The following is a 22,065-nucleotide window of genomic DNA, read 5'->3' on the forward strand; positions in this document are numbered from 1 at the left end:
AGCATAGCATAGCATAGCATAGCATAGCATAGCATAGCATAGCATCAAGCTAACCAGCTAAGCACAGCCAGTGACACCATGAACATCCAGTCTTCAGCTTGTTTAAGCTTAAACTATCTGTATCTTTATCAGGTTTATTAACTGAATTATCGACGTTTCACCTCCTGCTAATTCAGGCACTGAGGTGGTTTCTGACCTTTTAACAGGAATGTTTCAAAACTCACATTTATCGGTTCTGTCATGTTTAAATAGAGAAAACTATATCATAAGCTACGAGAGAAAAGAGTCCTCTTTAGCATTGATACATTAGCTGGATAATGAGCATGTTTATCAGCTAGTGTCTATGTTTAGATTTCTACTTTAAAATTAGCCACTGACTTTTCTTTTAAGCTAAAGCTAACCAACTGCTAGCTACAGTTAAAAAACAAAAACCAAAAAACTTTACAGAACATTAATTTATTTCTATTTTTATATGCATTTAACCTGTCAAGACAGATTCAAATCAATGGTTTAGACCAATGGTTCTGTTCAACCCACGACCCCATCCATAAAGTCAGTAAAATGATGGTTCATTGTTCTATGAATCTGTGATAACCACATTTATTTATTCATCTGAATAATATCCACTGTTATCCAGGAACGTTTATTATTATCATCTTAAAGATGGAAATCCTGGTTTTAATCACAGATAAAATGAGTTCAAAGTGACCAAAAATGTGGTAAAAAGAGTTTAAAGTGTCAATAGTGGAACAATTAGTTTAAACTGGCAAATAATAGACATGGCAAATGAAGAATGTGGTAAAAAATTAGCATTAAATGTGGTAAAAGGAAGTTAAAAGTGACAAAAATGGCTCAACATTCGTGACATTAGGTTGAAAAGTGATGGAAAGGGTTTATAAGTGCTGAACATGTCTTAAAACTAGAAAAAAGGTGCATAAAAAACATCAAAATGGGAGAAATTTAGCAAAAACGCATTAAAAGGAGCAAAAATTTGGCAAGAAAAAGTGATGAAAATAGGTTCAAATATGGAAAGTTTGGTTTAGTTGCAGAAAAATGGTAAAAACAAGCAAAAAAATAGCTCAAATTCTTCAAAAAATATTCTTAATTTCTTAAAGGTATCTGACGAGCCCCTCCCAGCGTTTCACAAGACCAAATGGGGTCCTGACCCCAAGGTTGAGAACCACTGGTTTAGACAACCGTGGCCTGTTATTAGTTACTTACTTAACAACCTACTGTAGAGTTTTATGAGCTTTACTAATTCAAACTGATGTAACTAAACATTTTCAGCAAAATGTTCTATCATTAAAGAGAATTATTTTGGTGTAAATATTTTCCCGATAAATGAGTAAAATATGTATTTAAAATAAACTGTAGTTAATCCATGGTGGAATACTTTACTTCCCCCTCATGTGTTTCTGGTATTGAATGTTTGTGTATTTCCTGTTAAGTTCTGAGGTGGAAATGGGACCTTTTCATTGGTCGAGAGCATAGCTGCCGTTAAACATGGACTTTAATCTGAGCACGAAATAGAATTATTATTACCTTTAAAAGCCAAACATCAGGGATTACATTCTTATATATTTGGAAATACTTTATCTAAATATACTGTAATATTTTTTGGTTGGAGAATCAGTTCCTATTGGCTGGTGACACGTGTGGGTTAGTGCACGTGCCAAATTCATTTGTAGATAACGCAAAATACACTGTTTATAAGACACTAGACTGTCTATTACATGAGGGCAGATGTTTTTAATCACAATTCAAACAATCCAAAAAATTAACACATATTAAAGAGAAGTATTTAGTTTGTGCCTCACACCCTCTATATATCATTGATCTCGTCTAAAATCTGCTCCGTATTTCACCCTGAGGCAAAAACAAGTTTAATATCCACAATTTTAAACTTTACTTCAGCCAATCATCATCAAACACAGAAGATCAGGGATTTTTGACTTAGTTTTGGTGAAAACAAACGTAACGTCAACACCATTGAGCAAAAAAATTCTTTATGGAAAACGAAATTTACAAAATATGAAAAAAGAGGATAAAAGGAAAATGGATTGGTTGATTTTTTGCAGCTAATTTGAAGCAGTCGTTTGTGTGTGTGTGTGTGTGTGTGTGTGTGCGTGTGATGCTCCACATGTTCATACCAGTGCTGCTCTGTACACACGCACACGCTTAAAGTTTTTATCCTTTTTAGCTCCGTGGAAGACGTGTGAAAAAGTGATGAGTCGTCCTTTCAACAAAAAACAGACAAAATAAAGCCTTTGTTCTCGTTATGTTGACCTGCGTTAGTTTTAAAGTGAAGTCTTCATCCTTTAACCTTCCTCATCCTCCTTCAGCTGATGCTCTTTGTCAGAGTCCATGAAGAAGAGGAGGAGGAGATGATGACCATCGTAGAGTTCACGTACAAAGTAAAGGACACGCTAAATGATCAGGAGAGTCTGCAGGGGTCAGAGGTCATATTTTATCATCAGTCATCTCCAGGAACTGGGCGTACACGTCTCTGGAACACTCCCCCTTCTGGTTGAACAGGAACTTGTAGTAGCTGCCGTCAGCACAGATAGCTGCAGGGGGGGGGAGGAGTCACCCATGACATCACACACACAGGTCAATTAAATAATGCTAGCTGATCAGTGTGTGTGTGTGTGCATTAGAAAACAGGAGAATGTGCTTTAAAGCAGCGTTTCTCAAATGGGGGTACGTGTACCTTGAGGGGTACGCAATAGAACTACAGGGAGTACGAGAGAGAGAGACAGATTATTCTTTTTTTTATTTATTAAAACAATCTTAAACAACTGTATTTTTATACTTAAACTAATTCTAGAATAAAATATCTTTGGGGTCGCCAAAAATTCTTGATATAAAAATGGGGTCACGATCCAAAAAAAGCTTGTGGACCACTGCAGTAAATACTGTTTCTTTCCATTTATTTACAAAATTAGATGATTTAAAATGTATCACTCATTTATTCCATCATTATGATCTATAGATGTTTTTAAATAGTTTTATAAGTAAAATGTTGTAGTCAGACAAAGGGGGACGTTTGAGAACCACTGTTTTAAAGGGTCGAACTGGGTCATTTTAACACATTTTCAGGATTTATCACACACTGTGTTCCATGATTATTCAATAGATTATTGATTATCAGACACAGAGCTAAGCTACAATGGCCTCATGTAAAGGATTCTAAATATTCAAATAACCCAAAGTTGGGTTCCAAAATAAAACTGAAGAAGTCACATAAATAAAAATAGTTTTATATCCCAAGAAAGAGGAACATTTATACTATAAATTAAAACAGATCAGATTGTTTATTACATACATACAGTACATGCAGTTATTGGCCAATGAAAATAGTAAAAAAATAAAAGTATTTAGTTCATATTTCCAGAGTGTGTGAGTCTAGAACCAATGTATATCTGTGACTAATCATTAGTGATGTGAACAGTCTATGTTCATAGCTCTAAGCTGATCACATTACAGGGAGCTGAGACATATGCTAAGTAGTTTACTGAAGACCCAAACATGTTCCAGACCCAAACACACACTGACTTTGTGACTATTTAGAGGAGCTGACATGTTCACCAGATAGGATGTATAGCAGATCTATTTCTATATTCTGAGAGAGTAGGTGGAGCTTATTACTATACCATATTTACCTTTCTATGTGATGGAGTTACAGACATATTGGAAGATGAACATGGAAGAACAATAAGGACACACCCCCTCACTACAAACTTTTAGTTTGTTAAAAGCTGTTAAACTGTGAGCTTTTATTTCTATAATATTTAATGTATTTTTTGTTTGAGAATATTATTACGAGGCAGCATTTTACAACAGTATTGTATTTTTTTTTAACTTTATTTTCATATTCTGTATAATGTTAAATACATTGTTGGTTTACTAAAGTTTTGAATAAACAACAAGCAAATTTATAATCATGTTCTCTTTGGACCTACCTATGACTACCATGTTCTATTTGGACCTACCTATAACTACCATGTTCTATTTGGACCTACCTATGACTACCATGTTCTATTTGGACCTACCTATAACTACCATGTTCTATTTGGACCTACCTATGACTACCATGTTCTATTTGGACCTACCTATGACTACCATGTTCTATTTGGACCTACCTATAACTACCATGTTCTATTTGGACCTACCTATAACTACCATGTTCTATTTGGACCTACCTATGACTACCATGTTCTATTTGGACCTACCTATGACTACCATGTTCTATTTGGACCTACCTATAACTACCATGTTCTATTTGGACCTACCTATGACTACCATGTTCTATTTGGACCTACCTATGACTACCATGTTCTATTTGGACCTACCTATAACTACCATGTTCTATTTGGACCTACCTATAACTACCATGTTCTATTTGGACCTACCTATAACTACCATGTTCTATTTGGACCTACCTATAACTACCATGTTCTATTTGGACCTACCTATGACTACCATGTTCTATTTGGACCTACCTATGACTACCATGTTCTATTTGGACCTACCTATGACTACCATGTTCTATTTGGACCTACCTATAACTACCATGTTCTATTTGGACCTACCTATGACTACCATGTTCTATTTGGACCTACCTATGACTACCATGTTCTATTTGGACCTACCTATGACTACCATGTTCTATTTGGACCTACCTATGACTACCATGTTCTATTTGGACCTACCTATAACTACCATGTTCTATTTGGACCTACCTATGACTACCATGTTCTATTTGGACCTACCTATAACTACCATGTTCTCTTTGGACCTACCTATAACTACCATGTTCTATTTGGACCTACCTATGACTACCATGTTCTATTTGGACCTACCTATAACTACCATGTTCTCTTTGGACCTACCTATAACTACCATGTTCTATTTGGACCTACCTATGACTACCATGTTCTATTTGGACCTACCTATAACTACCATGTTCTCTTTGGACCTACCTATAACTACCATGTTCTCTTTGGACCTACCTATAACTACCATGTTCTATTTGGACCTACCTATAACTACCATGTTCTATTTGGACCTACCTATAACTACCATGTTCTCTTTGGACCTACCTATAACTACCATGTTCTATTTGGACCTACCTATAACTACCATGTTCTATTTGGACCTACCTATGACTACCATGTTCTCTTTGGACCTACCTATGACAGCGTTGGGCTCTGTTCCAAAAGCACACACACACGGAGAGCCTGAGGGCACCTGGAACTTAGAGAAGCTCCACTTGGAACTGAAATATTTGGGCAGAAAACTGGCAGAGGCTAAACTGTAGAAAGAAGAGAGACAAGAACAGGTGAGTCTGAACTTTGCTGCAGGGACGCGTTCACGGACTCACCTGGACTGCTTGTTTCTTTTAGGATCTTCTGCAGCAAAGATGTGCACGGTGCCGTGGTCACTGGACACGCAGATGAGGGAAGCATCCTGGTTAAAATTGATGCTGCAACACACACAGTCAATATCATCATCATCATCATCACCACCAACAACTTCATTATAAGAAAAAATAATTGCATGTTTTTTACACCGCAGACAGCGCAGAACCTCTCATTGCACCAGTTCCCGGTATAACCATAATACTGATGCACCGGCCACAACGGTAGAACCAGATGAGGTCCTTGTGCTTTGTGAGCGTTCATTTAAGTTAAAAAAAAAAAAAACACATGGATGGAAAACAAAATCCCAGTTGGGTGAAATTAGCTGAGCTCTTCCCGCTCAATGCTAATCATGTAGCAGCTAACACCTCCATGTTAACATGTAACAGCTAACACCTCAATGCTAACATGTAGCAGCTAACACCTCAATGCTAATCATGTAGCAGCTCGCACCTCAATGCTAACTATGTAGCAGCTAACACCTCAATGTTAACATGCAGCAGCTAACACCTCAATGCTAACTATGTAACAGCTAACACCTCAATGCTAATTATGTAGCAGCTAGCACCTCAATGTTAACATGCAGCAGCTAACACCTCAATGCTAACATATAGCAGCTAACATCTCAATGCTAACTATGTAACAGCTAACATCTTAATGCTAACTATGTAGCAGCTAACATCTCAATGCTAACTATGTAGCAGCTAACACCTCAATGTTAAAATGTAGCAGCTAACACCTCAATGCTAACATGTAGCAGCTAACACCTCAATGCTAACATATAGCAGCTAACACCTCAATGCTATCCATGAATCAGCTAACACCTTAATGCTAACCATGTAGCACCTCAATGTTAACATGTAACAGCTATCACCTCAATGTTAACATGTAACAGCTAGCACCTCAATGCTAACATGTAGCAGCTAACGCCTCAATGCTAACATGTAGCAGCTAACACATCAGTGCGAACATGTAGCAGCTAACACATCAGTGCGAACATGTAGCAGCTAGCACCTCAATGCTAAACATGTAACAACTATCACCTCAATGCTAACATATTGCAGCTAGCACCTCAATGCTAACATGTAGCAGCTAACATATCAATGCTAACATATAAAAGCTAGCACCTCAATGCTAACATGTAACAGCTAGCACCTCAATGCTAACATGTAGCAGCTAACGTCTCAATGCTAACATGTAACAGCTGGCACTTCAATGCTAACATATAGCAGCTAACATATCAATGCTAACATGTAGAAGCTAGCACTTCAATGCTAACATGTAGCAGCTAACACCTCAATGCTAAACATGTAGCAGCTATCACCTCAATGCTAATTATGTAGCAGCTATCACCTCAATGCTAACATGTAGCAGCTAACACCTCAATGCTAATTATGTAGCAGCTATCACCTCAATGCTAACATGTAGCAGCTATCACCTCAATGCTAATTATGTAGCAGCTAACACCTTAATGCTAACATGTAGCAGCTAACACCTTAATGCTAACATGTAGCAGCTAACACCTCAATGCTAACATGTATCAGCTAGCACCTCAATGCTAACATGTAGCAGCTAGCAGGGACAATGGTCCTAGTGGAGCAGACAGTGTCTCCAATCCACACTGACACTCAGACAGGGTTCAGAACCAATAATAAATCCATGAGTGACAAATGAACAAAGTCAGTGATAAATGATTGTAGTGACAGTCGACCACTCTGTGGTAGAGGATGTGGGCGGGGCTACTACTACTACTACTAGAAGTATTTGCTTGATGTTACTACAGCACTTTAATTTGTGATGAACAATGTTATTTTTGATGTTCTAATTTACAGCACAGTGATTAATGGGTCTGTTATATTTATTTTTTATTATTTGAAGGAGAAAAAATCTTGGTGTTCAATAATTGTATTGACCAGAAAACTGTTTATGATGTGCTAACTTATAGCGCTACATATGGACCATGTGTATTTTTTATTATTTGTAGATTGATTGAAGTACACATCATTATTCCCTGATGGTCTAAATTAAAGGTGTCAGCAGCCATTTATAGTCTCACATACAGAGGAATGGAAATGTGTTAAAAACAATAAATGACACTGTTATACATAAATGATTTCATCTGCCACAATAATGTAATTTAAATGAACATACCTCAAGTGGAGGGCGTTTCTCAGTAATTTTTTGGTGAGATTAAAAAGAGATTAATTATATTAAATTATTACAGAGCATGATTAATTAATCTAATCTAATCACTAAACAACACATTCAAAGTAGCATTAACCTGTTATTTAAATTTCATGGAGAGATTATATTATGTGACCTGAATTTATAAAATATTCTAAATTAAAAATGTATTTCTGGACAAAAAGCTCATAAACATCCCTACAATTTTTACCAACAAAACTGAGACCGAATGCTACATTTATTAGCATCCATTTGCTAACAAGTGTAGCAAAAGATTGAATATGTCAGATTGAGATCATAATCTCATTCAAAATGTCAGACTCGCTGCGAGGGATTTTGTGTCAAACTTTAAGGCGATTCGATCGTTGGAGGTTTTACATTAAAAATGAAATGAAAATATCTACACTGACACATGTTTGGGACCATATCACACATTTCATGGTATTTTCTACATAAAACAGGTGGCTGAGTGTCGAACAAGTGTAGCAAATAGGAATGGGGCGATACGTTGAGTTCATGGTGCGAGACAATATTTTTGTAAATGGAAAAAAACAACAAAATGCTTTATTGACTTTAACTCTGGACATACTTATATACTTACTCTGAGTATGAACTTTTCAACTCAATAGGAATAAAAAACTGAAAACAGAGCATTAAAATCTGGTGTGTTTATATTTTGATATCTTGTCGACCTTTTAGTAGCAAACAAATATATCAAATTTCTCACATGATTTCAGTGAAAACTTTCTGGCTTCTGCAACTCATCTGAAGCATATAAATATTAAATTAATGACAGTACGCCCATGATTAAACAATTCACAGTTTGTTCATAAGGGCGACGCCCTACCAAGAGGAAAAAGGAGGGACTTTTTTCTATCATATTCTTCCAGAGTGTTACAGGACTGTGACAGTTAGAGCTGCTCTCAATGTCATTGTCCAATCAGCGCAGGGCTATGCTTCATGAGGTACCGCCCCTTTTGGGCGACCTCAGTCAATTGAAAATCGCCCAGCTTTCATTTCATAGACTCTCCATCTTTTCATTCAAACGCTGCTTTCAGGCAATATGTTTATTTTTGAAATTATATACAATTGGCCAGATATTATATTTGTATTTATAGTTCACTGTTGAATGCCTGCACTTTCATTTGCTCTTAAAGATAGTTAAACTGCACAAAATCTTTAAAATGTTATTGATACGGCAATCTGTACATATACTGTATTTACTGTTTGTTTCTGCAAATACAGTATTGTTTGTGCAATGTTGAGCAATTTAAATGCATTATCCCTTTATTTGGATTTATAGAAACTACTTTAAAGAACTGTAAATAAATATTTTGACTTATAAGCAGTTCCCTTTGGTAAAGCAAGCGTATCCGTCCATGTTTAAAGATATTTGAAGGTATAGTTGATATCTCTGTTGATCTTCATTTGTAGAGCCAAGTTCATTTATTGGTTGAACTAACTTTTCCCTGTAGCCGTTACATTTGGTACTGCTATGTACGACTAGACTAGAAAACAAAAAGACAGTCATCAACATCCCCACGCCAGATTGGTTGTCATTATAACTCACAACCTTTTCCTAGATCTAAGAGCTACAAATATTATCACATCAGAATATAAAATTACTAACTAAAGAAAAACTGTCCCCTTTGAAGATACCTCCAACAGAGTAGAAAAAAAAAAAAAAAAAACGGCACAAGGGCAATAACTCCGGAAAAAATAATAGCACACTTCTCATTTTCAAACTCCATCAAGGTATTGATACCCTGAAGCCACACATCGAATTTGGTTATCGTGTCTTAAAGAGTTTAAAAGCTGTCCCTTTTAACTCGGACGGAGCTCAAACCGATATTGCCCTTCCACACTTTGTGGTGGGGGATAATAATAAGATGTGGCAATTGTCTTGCTGCCTATTAATTTTCACCTTAGTCATCATCAGAACAGTTGCCCCCCCCAGAGAAATGAGTCATTAGCCACCACTGTGTCTAACCCTATTTAGCATGTTTGGTACGATTTCTGGAACTTTAATATAAGTCATCTGGATGTCGAAAGCAAATGATGTAATATCTATTATATCACAGTGGTTCAAACATAATAAGCTTTTTCATGTACATAAAACTAACTTCATGATTTTTAGCACAAAAAACCTGAGCCTCAGACAAAATGATGTGAATCTGTTTATTGATAAAATAAAGATTAACAAAGTAGATAAAACCACATTTTTAGAAGTCATAGTTGACCAAAAACTCAATGGAAACCTCACTCTGAGTATGTTTGCAGGACAATAATTAAATACAGTTATTTTGGGCAGAGTCTGTCCATTTGTTAATCCCTCTTGTATGATGATGACTCAATATTATAGTTTAATTTTCCCATATCTTATCTAATATGGCTGGGGACGATACCTGTCAAATGTATTTAAACCAGGTTTTGCTAATTAAAAAAAAAAAAAAGATACAGTATATCACCTGACTATGTTCCCATAAATTTTGGAAATTACGGGAAATGAGGGGTAGGCCCCCGGGCCCCCCAAATTGAAAATCAGGCTGCGAGCGTTGATGCGTACACATCCATAGATTATAGCTACCAAATTTCAGCTGGATCTGTTCAAGAATAACAGAGGAGTGATTTTAACTAGTGTACACCACAACAACAACAACAACAACAACGTGAGTGGTGTTTTGAGTCCGATAGCCTGCCCAAACAAAGGTTAGTTCTCTATTAGACAATAAAGGTTGTAGTGGTACTGACCAGTAGATGTTGGCGGCCTGTGAGCCTCGTCTCAGCTCCTGGATCAGCTGACCTGCTGACGTGTCAAAGATTCTGATCAGAGTTCCCTGTGGAAACACAAGCTCAGTCACACAGTGGAGGAGAACAAACAGCTTCTGACCGACACCACACGTGCACTAACGTACTTTCTCAGAAGCCGTTGCTATTCTCGTGCCTTGAAGGTTGAGAGCGATGCAGCATAGCGCCCCCTCGTGGGCGGGGATGTCAACGGGAGGCTTTTCTGTGTTTGCGAGATCCACAATTTGCACATGACCCGAGTGAGTCCCAGGGAAGGCCAGGAAAGAGTTGTTGCTATTGGGGCAAAGCACACAGAGTCCTGTGGGAGACAGAGAGGAGACCTCAGGATGAAGAACACATCAACATCATCATCATCATCACATAGTGCTCTAACCTTTGGGGTTGTAGCAGGTCTCAAACACGTGCAGCTGATGAGGATTGTGTGTGAATGTGAAAACTTTGATCATTGAATCCAGGACCACCACAATCCTGAGAATAAGAGAGACTAACATTAACCAGACTGTTTGATCAGATCAATACTTTCATAGATATGGACAATGTAGTGAGGGGGGTGTGTCATTCTTTCATGTTCATCTTCCAATACATCTGTAACTCCATCACATAGAAAGGTAAATATGGTATAATAATAATAAGCTCCTCCTACTCTCTCAGAATATAGAAATAGATCTGCTATACATCCTATCTGGTGGACATGTCAGCTCCTCTAAATAGTCACAAAGTCAGTGTGTGTTTGGGTCTGGAACATGTTTGGGTCTTCAGTAAACTACTTAGCATATGTCTCAGCTCCCTGTAATGTGATCAGCTTAGAGCTATGAACATAGACTGTTCACATCACTAATGATTAGTCACAGATATACATTGGTTCTAGACTCACACACTCTGGAAATATGAACTAAATACTTTTTTTTTTTTACTATTTTCATTGGTCCACAACTGCATGTAGGAATGTAAGAAAAATGTTACTCTTTATTGGAATATAAAACTATTTTTCTTTATGTGACTTCTTCATTTTTATTTTCAACCCAAACTATGAGTTATTTTACCACTCGTGAATGTTTAAAGTGAGGCTATATTTCTTATGTTACTAGTGACAAACTAATAAATGTTCTATCTCTCTTTCCTGTTCTGTTAGTCTTCCGTCCACTAACCCAATCAGTCGACGCAGATGGCTGCCACCTCTGAACCTGGTTCTGCTGAAGATTTCTTCCTGTTAATAGGGAGTTGTTTCTTCCCACTGTCACTAAATGCTTGTTCATGTAGATTTTGTTGGGTTTTTTCTTTCTTATTATGAATTCTATATTTTGATAAGTGCATTGAGATGACTTTGCTCTATACAAATAAAGTTGAAATGAACTTGAATTGAATTAAATGACGGATTCTTACCGGTCACGCCGAAGCTTCACTGCTTTCACTTCTGTGGAGAACTCGATCTCAATGACTGTCTTCTTCTTCAGATCATCCCAGATCATCACTGCAGCAACACAAAAACCAGTCTGAGTGTAACTCATCTGTAGAGGTACAACTTTAAAAACATCTGAGGATGTAATGTAACACTGTCCTTGAATCAAACCTCTCACTGGGACCTTCTACTGCTACAGACAGAGGATGACGTCTGTTAAACACTGTCAGCAACCAAATCTAATAACGTCAACGTATGAGCTCTGTGATGGCAGAAAACTGACGGAAAAAACTAAAATCTCACCCGTTTCTTTTTCTCTCTTTATCTAAATCAGGCCCAACACGACACATGTTTTGGGACAAAATCACACATTTATCCAAGAATGTCTAGGAAGTGTGATAAACACAAATATGTCCAATTCCACCAATAATCATGTTGAAAATATCCCGCTACATGTCAGGGTGTGTTATAAACAACACAATCACATTATTACGACTGCATTACAATGTGAACAGGCTCTGGTACAAAGACAGGCTTAGCTGACAGTGTATTAGCTGAACTGGTCATCAGTTTACCTGGTGACACGTCACATGGCTGCACAAAGGTTGAGGATGATTCATGGCCGGGTAATAAAATAATAAAAGACTTCACATATGAATGTTAGGGCCATATCACACATGTTTTCTAAAAGTGTGGCAAACGCTCCGTCATCTGGTGTGATTTCAGCGTCGCCCTCTCGTATCGTAAGACGTCTGAAAGCATGTTTCTCAAATGGAGGTACGTGTACCCCAAGGGGTCCGTAGTGGCACTACTGGGGGTACTTGAGAGAGAGAACGTGGAAAATTGACAAATGAAAACATTAAAAATATAGGGTTTTATAATGTTTATTTTTAATTAAAAATGATCATCATAATGATGATGTAAATTATTTTGATTAGAACATGAATTAAACAAAAACAAAGGACAGTGTTGGTCCCACATCAGGAGGGAGAAACGCTAAAAACTATAGAAATAAATCTATTCACTAAATACTGTTTTCATTCTACTTGTTTACAATGAGATTCTTTAAAATGTGTGTTATCACTAATTCATTCCATCATTATGATTTATAGATGTTTTTACACAGAATTCTGAGAAAAATGTTCTAGTATGACATAATATTCACAAACAAAAGAAAGAGGATCTTGAGCATAAAACATTTTAGAACCACTGGTTTAAAGCATATAGATATAACATTAATAACAGTTGTTGACTATTAATGTTTGGTAGGATTTCTGAAGTTTAATAGCAGTAAAATATCTAAACAGAGAAAGAAGTGGCGGAGGCTCAGAGCAATGGACAATATGACATGTGACAAAGCTCACCTCCTGAAATGGAAATAGCTACATGACATGGACTACACCTCCGCTGACACGCCTTTGGACAATATCTAATATTCATAAGCAATTGTCCACCATAAAACAGGTGGTCTAAAGTTTAGCACTTTAGCAAACGGACAGTCGTCAAATCTTGTACAAAATATTGCATCTATTTGGCACAAATACAGCAGAGACTGAGATATGAAATTATTGATAATATTTAACTCCATTAACCATAGTTTGAAAACTACAAACTTCAGGATCTGCTTCAGGTGAAAACAGCTCAAGTGCTTTTTAAAGTCAAAAACAACTTCATTCCTTATAACATGAGAAAGAGAGGGAGGATATAATAAGAGGGGGCAGAACTCTAAAAAGGTTAAAGTTAGAACTACATTGTGTTACAACCACAGGCGTTAAATTATGGAATAGTTTAACAGATTAAATAAAAGACAGTAAAAACAGAAACATCTTTTTTTTGAAAAAAGTCCAAAAAACAGATTTTAAACAAATGCAAATCTGAGGAGCAGCATGTTGACCCATAATGTCTGGTTCATATGTATATAGGTAGCTTATATGATAATTATAACTTGTATAAGATAAGATAAGATATCCTTTATTCATCCCACAAAGGGGAAATTTGCAGGGTTTCAGCAGCAGGTAAATGGGAGTATATATATATATATATATATATATATATATATATATATATATATATATATATATACACACACACACATACACACACACACAGGTGCTGGTCCTATAATTAGAATATCATGAAAAAGTTGATTTATTTCAATAATTCCATTCAAAAAGTGAAACTTGTATAATGTATACATTCATTACACACAGACTGATATATTTGAAGTGTTTATTTATTCTAATGATGATTATAACTGACAACTAATGAAAACCCTAAATTGAATATCTCAGAAAGTTAAAATATTATGGAGAGGTTGAATATAAAAGACACCTGGTTCACTGCAAAGGCCTTTAAATGTTCTCCAGTCTAGTTCTGTAGGTCTACACAATCATGGAGAAAACTGCTGACCTGACAGTTTTCCAAAAGACGACCAGACACAAAGGTCACGACTAAAGAGGCTGTTCACAGAGCTCTGTGTCCAAACACATTAATAGAGAGGTGAAGGGAAGGAAAAGATGTGGTAGAAAAAAGTCTACAAACAATAGTGATAACCACGCCCCCTGGAGAGGATTGTGAAACTAAACCCATTCAAACATGTGGAGGAGATTCACACAGTGACTGTTTCTAGAAATCTTTTTTTGCATCAGTGTTAAGTAATATTCTAATTTTCTGAGATACTGAATTTGGGGTTTTCATTAGTTGTCAGTTATAATCATCAAAATTAAAAGAAATAAACATTTGAAATATGTCAGTCTGTGTGAAATGAATGAATATAATATACAAGTTTCACTTCTTGAATGGAATTATTGAAACAAATCAACATTTTCATGATATTTTAATTTTATGACCACCACCTGTGTGTGTGTGTGTATATATATAGATATATATATATATACTGTAAATATAAGGGCCTATGCACAGTACAGATAGAAAGAGGGAAAACATGTTGCAATAAAAGAAAATGCACAATAAAAACAATAAAACAGAATATATACATATGATAACAATATTGCTGTATGTACATTGGTTATGTATATAGATGGTATGGGTGCATATACAGTATGTGTATGATATATAAGTAGCTCATAGATAAATTGGATTAAATAAGTCAGACTTCTTCCTCCTTTCATGAAAGTGTAAATGTTTTATTGAAATCTTCTTATCTTGTGTTTCTGAATAAATGAATGTAATTTAAATCAAATATTAAGCATGTTTAGCACGACTTGGGGAAGTTGAACAGCCTGTGATAAATCTGATTAAGGAAAGACAAAGAAACGGAAACAAAACAGGATAAAAAAGGGTAACATGAATTTGGGAAATTTTGAATCTGAAGCTCTACATCAGAGTGTTTGCAATGCTGATCCTTTGATGTTTTGTAGCAGATGAAATGTTGATTATAAACTGTGTCAGCTGTTGGTAGATGATGTAGATCAATCCTACCTTTGTTCGTAGGGTACTTGGGTTTCTTCCCTCCACCAACCAGTGCCAGGTAGTTACACCTAAAGAGCATCTCCACGTGGCCCACGCCCCCCTCCATGAACTCTGGAAGTCAAAGGTAGAGCTTAAGGTCAGTGGGAATGTGGACCACTCAGTCATGTGCTGATTTAGAGAAGCAACATTGTTCATATGCTGAGTCAGCGTCTTCTTCCATCCCTCTTTATCTAAACCAGGGCTGGTCAACTCATTTTAGTTCAGGGACCAAATACTGACCAGTATTTCTTTCTTTTTTTAAATCAGTATTTTATTATGTTTTCAAAGTGTGTACAACAACATTCCTTTACAATACACGCACAATGTCCTTAAAATGTTTATACTTGTATTAAAAAGAAAATAAACACAAACAAAAGGAAAAACAGGTGGAATTTAGAAAACCTAAAAATGATCTTCTCAGCCTCTGTAGAAAGGAGAACCCTCAAAGTATACATACAGTACATGTCAGTAGGTCCTACACTAAAGCAGATCTATGTTGTAGAAAAGCAGGTATTTCATCACTAATGTACTCTATAGTGGGCACTCCCATGTATAAATTATAGAAAACACATACAGGAAGGCACCAACAATATCCAAGCAATGAGTGATATGTACAGTATCAGTCCCAGATGGAACAATAAGTTTGATTCATTTTTATGAAATAACTTGGTGAAAGTTGCAGAATTTTGAAAAAAAAAAAAAATAGTTCTTTCAACAATTTGTGATGAAAAATAACTGCATATTTTGTATATTGTGTATCTTTGGAGGATTCTAAATGATCTAGAAGTGCATTTACACAATGGTTCATGATATCGCTGTCATTATTACTTTGTCTTGTGAGCTGAATTAGATGCTCTGAAGTAGGGGCGTTAACCTCATTATAGTTCAGGGGCCAAACAGGGACCAGTTGGATCACGAGTGGGCCACAGGATTTAGGTGTGAAAACTAACTATTTCAACAATAATGTGCCCTGGTTTGCATTTCCAGTTATTAATTAGACAAAATATGGAGAGAAAAAAATCAACCATACCAAAGCAATCAGTGACAGATACTTCAATGTCCTTTGATTTATTTATTTTTAGACCATTTTTTTTATTTGGAGAGATTTTGTGGAATAATTTAAGGATTTTGAAAACATTTTTGAGTTCTTTCAACAACAATTTACAACTGAATTATTTGGTCATTTTAATGATTCATGTTTTTTTTTTTTCTACAATTTTCATTTTCTCCTGAGGGCCGAATCAGATGCTCCGAAGGGCCAGATTTGGCCCCCGGGCCTTGAGTTTGACACATGTGATCTAAACAGTTGCTTCACCCATTTTTTGGAGGAGAAGTCTTTCATAAACCAACTGAACCTCGATTATTATTATTATGATTCACCACCATTGTAATGATTAACAGAACAATACTTTATATTATCAGGCCTGATCTCAATAATAAAGCTGATGTTTGAACCGTAGCTAAACTGAGTCAGTTATTAGATTAGAATTAAGTAACACACACAAATGTTTGTTTCACAACCTTTAATTCAGGGTGTGTCTCAATAATAACACAAGCTTAAAACACGTTTAAATTATGTTCAAACAAACACATCATATGCACACTTTTCTATCTTGTACATATTTATCTTTATTACTTTTTAAATGATTATAATTATTGTTACTATACTTTTCTTTGTTCTTGTTTTTTTGTGGCATCCAGTGTGGTGAGCAAAATAGAACATTGTACAAAAAACATGTTTATTTACTGTACAGATGATAATAAACACTATGAATACCTTGTTTCTCCTTTTCTTTGAGAGGATCTGCGTTGTACACACGGAACCCATTCTCCATTCCACAGGCAAAGCATCCTGCACACACACACACACACACACACGCACACACGCACACACGCACAATGTTAAATATATTTTTCCAACTATATTCAACATTTATGTTCAGTGTCAACCTTCAGTTTGCAAAATCAGAAAAAAGTTCATTCCTATTGTATTTTAATTGTATTAATAAGAATGAATGTTAATATTTCTGTAGGATATGATGCAGTTATTAAAATTACTGTGTCATATCCATAATTGTAACCTCATAATTGATAATTGATTACAATTTTATGGCGTAAAATTTTAATTGTAATTTAAAAAATCTGTTTCTGTTGTCATCGTAATTAAATTGTAATTGAGTTTAGATAATTGACTTTGTACTTGTAATTGCCATGAAAATTCTATACAAATTGTCAATTATAATTTAAGGCTAAACTGTGGAACCATATTACATTTCTATATATATATATATATATATATATATATAGTTAACTATTATTAAAATATGTTACTGACGAAGGCTGAACCATTAACCTTAATTACGTCAGTATTTAGGTTTTCACTACTGTGATGACAAAACCTCAGGTAATGGAGGTTTTTTCTTCCGTCTCCATCATTTGAGTGATTGATATGTTCACCAATCAGAATTGCCGAGAACCGCCTTCCTGGGCTGCTGGCCAATCAGAGATGGTTCCAGAACACATGCCTGTATGCGCTGCAGCGAGTCTGTGAGTGCACTAACAACTACACTATAGTCCTATAAAATCTACGTTAATGGAATCACAGAATCAAACAATGAAAACATAATCTACGCGGAAATGGACAAAATGGGGTTTAAACGCCGTCAGCGTGAGAAAAAGGAGGTTTTGTTATGTAGAAATGTTCTTCCCACTCTCATCCTGGACACTTCAAACACACTAAACACCCTCTAACACAAATCATCAGTGACTCTTAAATCAGAGCCACCAGTGCCTGTTTAACTTTAATGTGTCTGTAAAGCTCCGTCTGTTTCCCATGAAACGCTGCATCGTTCTGTGAAAACATGACTCAGCATTAACCAGCTTCACCTGCTCAGAGCGTTTAAACATCTGATCAGAGCTACAGAAGATGTGGATAAAGTTGTTCTGTTGTTGTGAACGAGATCATCAATACCAGGGATTGTAGAGTCTGAAACATCATAGATTATTGATAACTTCTGATACTGTAAATTATTCTGACCCCTAGTGGTGAAATATCACTTTTTACACGTTTATTTGTGTTTAATTATTATGGTCTGGAATGATGTCATTAGGATCATTTGAATTAGGTTAATTAAGTTGATCAAAAGTTAATCAATAAACTTGATCAGATTCAGTAAATCATTGATCCCTGAGAGTAAATATAGTGACATTAATGCTGTTCTCATACATCTTTATATGACATGAATAATTAAAAAGGAGCAGTCAGAATAATTCATGTCAGTACAACTTATATCTACCTTTTAATTATATCTTACTAATTTTAAATTAAATTTTAATGTTTGACATACGTTGTTGTTTAATTATGTTTTTTTTTTTAATTTATTAGTATTTTGTTTCCTCACAGAAGTTACAGGAACTAATATTTTCTGAAAAAAATAATTAATATTTCTAAAAAACAGAATAAAAAAAAAATTATGTGGAAAACATTTAAATGTATAAAATATATTTTTTTTAATCGTAAATCGAATCAAAATCGCAATATCTGTCAGAAAAATTGCAATTAGGTTTTTTGTCAAAATTGTGCAGCCCTAATACTGACACAAAAAAACCTCGACGCCCACACCAAAAATATTAAAACCTATATTTTCATTGATTAGGAAGTCAAACAACGTAATCAATAGATAGGAAATAAATTAGATGATTATTATTTTTTAGTGTATTTTACAACTGATTTAGGACACGTTAGCATTAGAGATGCTAACAGAAAGCTAACACAAGAGGAAGGTTAACTTTTATTAGGTTATTTAGTTCAGGCTCAGTAACTGTGATTATTTGTAATTGAACTTTAGTAATTGAGAACGTAATTGTAATTGAGTTTCTGAGGATAAAAAATAATTGTATATTAACTGTATTTGGAAAAAAATCCTGGTCATGTGTAATGATAATTGAATTGTAATTGAACATGGGCAATTGAAAATGTAACTGAAGAATGTAATTGAGCCCAAACCTTGGTAATCCATTTTTACAGTTATCTGTTTACACATTCTATATTTATGTTTGTTAACACATACATCTAATGTATAAAGTCCAGAGGAGCGATTATTTCTCTAGCTAACCATGTGGACCAGCAGCAGGATACATCTCGTCCCAAACTGAGTCCACAGCGGTCTAACTCCTCCCTGATGGGCGGGGCCACACTGCCTATGAACACACAGACAGCTGAAACTCACCACACTCATCATCTGAACATGTCAACAAACTGACCGTCCTGCCATAACCTTTCACTCATTTTTCCTCTAAGGGACAGCACGTGTGAGTGAGTTCTGTAGTGTGTCTTGTTCAGGGTTCCAACAGCCTTAGTCAAATTAAATTCAAGACCAACTTTAGAGGAAACATAATTTAGGGAAAAAACACCACATCAATTACATAGGGTTCGGGTACATCTTGGTCTGGTGTCTAGTGGCAGATGTGCAACTGGTGCCCCCCCCCCCCCCCCCAAAGTAAATACACACAAATACACAAAATGACAGGGAAAAAAAAACAGACTGAAATAGTCAAAAACACTCAAAAAACACAAGATGACTACAAAAATAAACAGAAATACATAAAACAAAAATTAAAAAAATCATTAAGAAAAGCAATTAAGAAAAATCTTTGTTGAACAGGCAACTTTCGTTACATTTACATTTTCCCATGTTGTTTATACATTAATTTTTTTTAAAAAAAAACTAATGTTACCATTTATTTCGAAATGTGAGACTAATTACAATCATAAAATCATATTTATTCAATTATTATGTGTTAAAATTTAAGACTTTTGAAGTGTTGATTTAAAACATTTTAATGACAATTAAGGCCTTATTTTTAGATTCATGAACTTAATGCCTTTTTAAGCCTTTTTAAGGATCCGCGAAAACCTTGTTGTTTAGATGGTCTGAGTTAGGACGCACTCAGTGATCATCTAACTAATCTAAAACTAATATTTTGATACAAAATAAGCTACGAGAATATATAGATATATATATATATATATATATATGATATTTTCTATATCGCAAAAACAGAAGACTCATTATATCTTGAATCTCGATACATTGCCCAGCCCTAGTCACTCTCCTGGATTTCTAAATCTCAACTGCAGAGTTCTCAGAACACTTTAAATTAAGGGGAAAAACCACCAAATAAATACAGTGAAAACATGCTGCAGGGTGGTTTTAATAGTTTGATAATGTGGGACAGTCTGTGGACAGGATGGAGTTAAAATCACAATTCTTACTATTCTAAAGTTAAACATCTGATCACATGGTAAATCACATATTCTTAAAGTCTTTAACTTATGTCAGATATCAATCATCAACCAGTGATGGTTTTACAGGACTACACAGGGTCACCTTACATATTCAGTAACAGAAATAAAGTTACACTACTTATTACCAACCAGTAGCTACTGACCAACTCTAACCACATGCTGTTGTGTATTTAGTATTTCCAGGAAATATTAAAATTGCTCACCAGCTGTTGATGATTGTTTACCTTGCTGCTAACAGCTGTGCTCATCAGAATTAGCTAATATAGCTAGCACAAATGTTAGCGTTTAAAAATGGGAAAAATAACAAGTATATTTTCTGTAACAAAGTTCAATGACAACAAGTTTGATCATGAATGTTTGTAGCCTTTAGCACTGCCTTGGTAACTTTAACTGTCATGTGTCAACTCAGCTGAAGGGAAATCACGCGGCTAGCTAGCTATAGCTAGCTAGCTAGCTAACACTTTGCTTGGATTTGTTATTTTAAATTGCACTAATACTGTAACAACACCCCATTAGTTTATATCAGTTAGTTCATCTTTACCACCAGCCATTATTATATACAAGCCATCTCATTTATATACATTTGAGTGTGTTTTACGAGTAAGTCAATTTAGCTACGCATAGCTTAGCAACCACAACGTAGCCAAATTCCATTAGAGAGTAAAAGTCAGACATAACGTTTCTCACCGTGGTCCTGGTTAAATCCAGCGTAAAGCAGTCCGTTCCCGTGAGGATTAGACGGGAGTAAATTCATGGTAATGTCGGTGTGGGTGAATCTACGCTAACAGGCTAACCCAGCAGCTGCATCCAGCTAGCACTCCTCCTCCCTCCGCAGTGAGAGGGCAGAGAAGAGCAGAGCAGATGATGGAGGAGCTCTCACTGCTGATCGATGCTTTACACTGATCGATCACCGTGGGAACCGATCGGGGAGCGGGACGCGGATGTTCATGAGAACAGGAAGAATAACACGTCACCATGATCATGTGTTCTTACAAATCTCAAAACATTCTAACTAATTGCACTGCGCCCCAGTGGCCTAATGGATAAGGCACTGGCCTCCTAAGCCAGGGATTGTGGGTTCGAGTCCCATCTGGGGTGGGCTTGTTTTAGCATCTGAACCTGTCCTTCCTCAGATTCCCTAATAACGATCTTATATACAATCCGATATGAAACTATACCGCATCCATTCACATTTATTTGTTCCGTTTCCCCGTGATAACGAGCTAATTTCTTGTTATTAATATTTTATTCTCATATTCAAAGTAGCAGTTTTTTTTTTTTTAAGTTGTAGACCATTATTGGGGTGTGAACTCAGCATTTTCAAATATAAGTTAAGTCTCTTTTTCTCTACTGTGTATGACTGAGAGGGAGATTTTGAATCATGTTATTGTTCATTTAATGTTCTTATTGATTTTTAAACTGTTAAATGTTTTCTGTTGCTCTTCTTAATAATGTAAAACACATTGGATTATTTT

The 22,065-nt window shown here is 35.7% G+C and overlaps 1 protein-coding gene and 1 non-coding gene across 2 annotated transcripts; one reads left to right on the top strand and one right to left on the bottom strand.

The window, feature by feature from the left end:
- Nucleotides 1-1,989: 1,989 nt before the first annotated feature.
- Nucleotides 1,990-21,618, bottom strand: wdr45b (WD repeat domain 45B). Its single transcript, XM_028476802.1, has 10 exons — nucleotides 21,278-21,618; nucleotides 17,060-17,134; nucleotides 15,253-15,354; nucleotides 11,796-11,883; nucleotides 10,786-10,880; nucleotides 10,520-10,710; nucleotides 10,356-10,441; nucleotides 5,384-5,485; nucleotides 5,193-5,314; nucleotides 1,990-2,567 (listed from the first exon to the last, which is right to left on the bottom strand). The coding sequence occupies exons 1-10, from the start codon at nucleotides 21,342-21,344 to the stop codon at nucleotides 2,461-2,463; spliced, it is 1,035 nt and encodes a 344-aa protein (XP_028332603.1). The 5' UTR covers nucleotides 21,345-21,618; the 3' UTR covers nucleotides 1,990-2,460.
- Nucleotides 21,616-21,688, top strand: trnar-ccu (transfer RNA arginine (anticodon CCU)). The gene has a single exon. It is a non-coding gene; the product is annotated as a tRNA-Arg (tRNA).
- Nucleotides 21,689-22,065: the final 377 nt, after the last annotated feature.

This window comes from Gouania willdenowi, chromosome 19, assembly GCF_900634775.1.
Source record: "Gouania willdenowi chromosome 19, fGouWil2.1, whole genome shotgun sequence".
Taxonomy (NCBI): Eukaryota; Metazoa; Chordata; class Actinopteri; order Blenniiformes; family Gobiesocidae; genus Gouania; species Gouania willdenowi.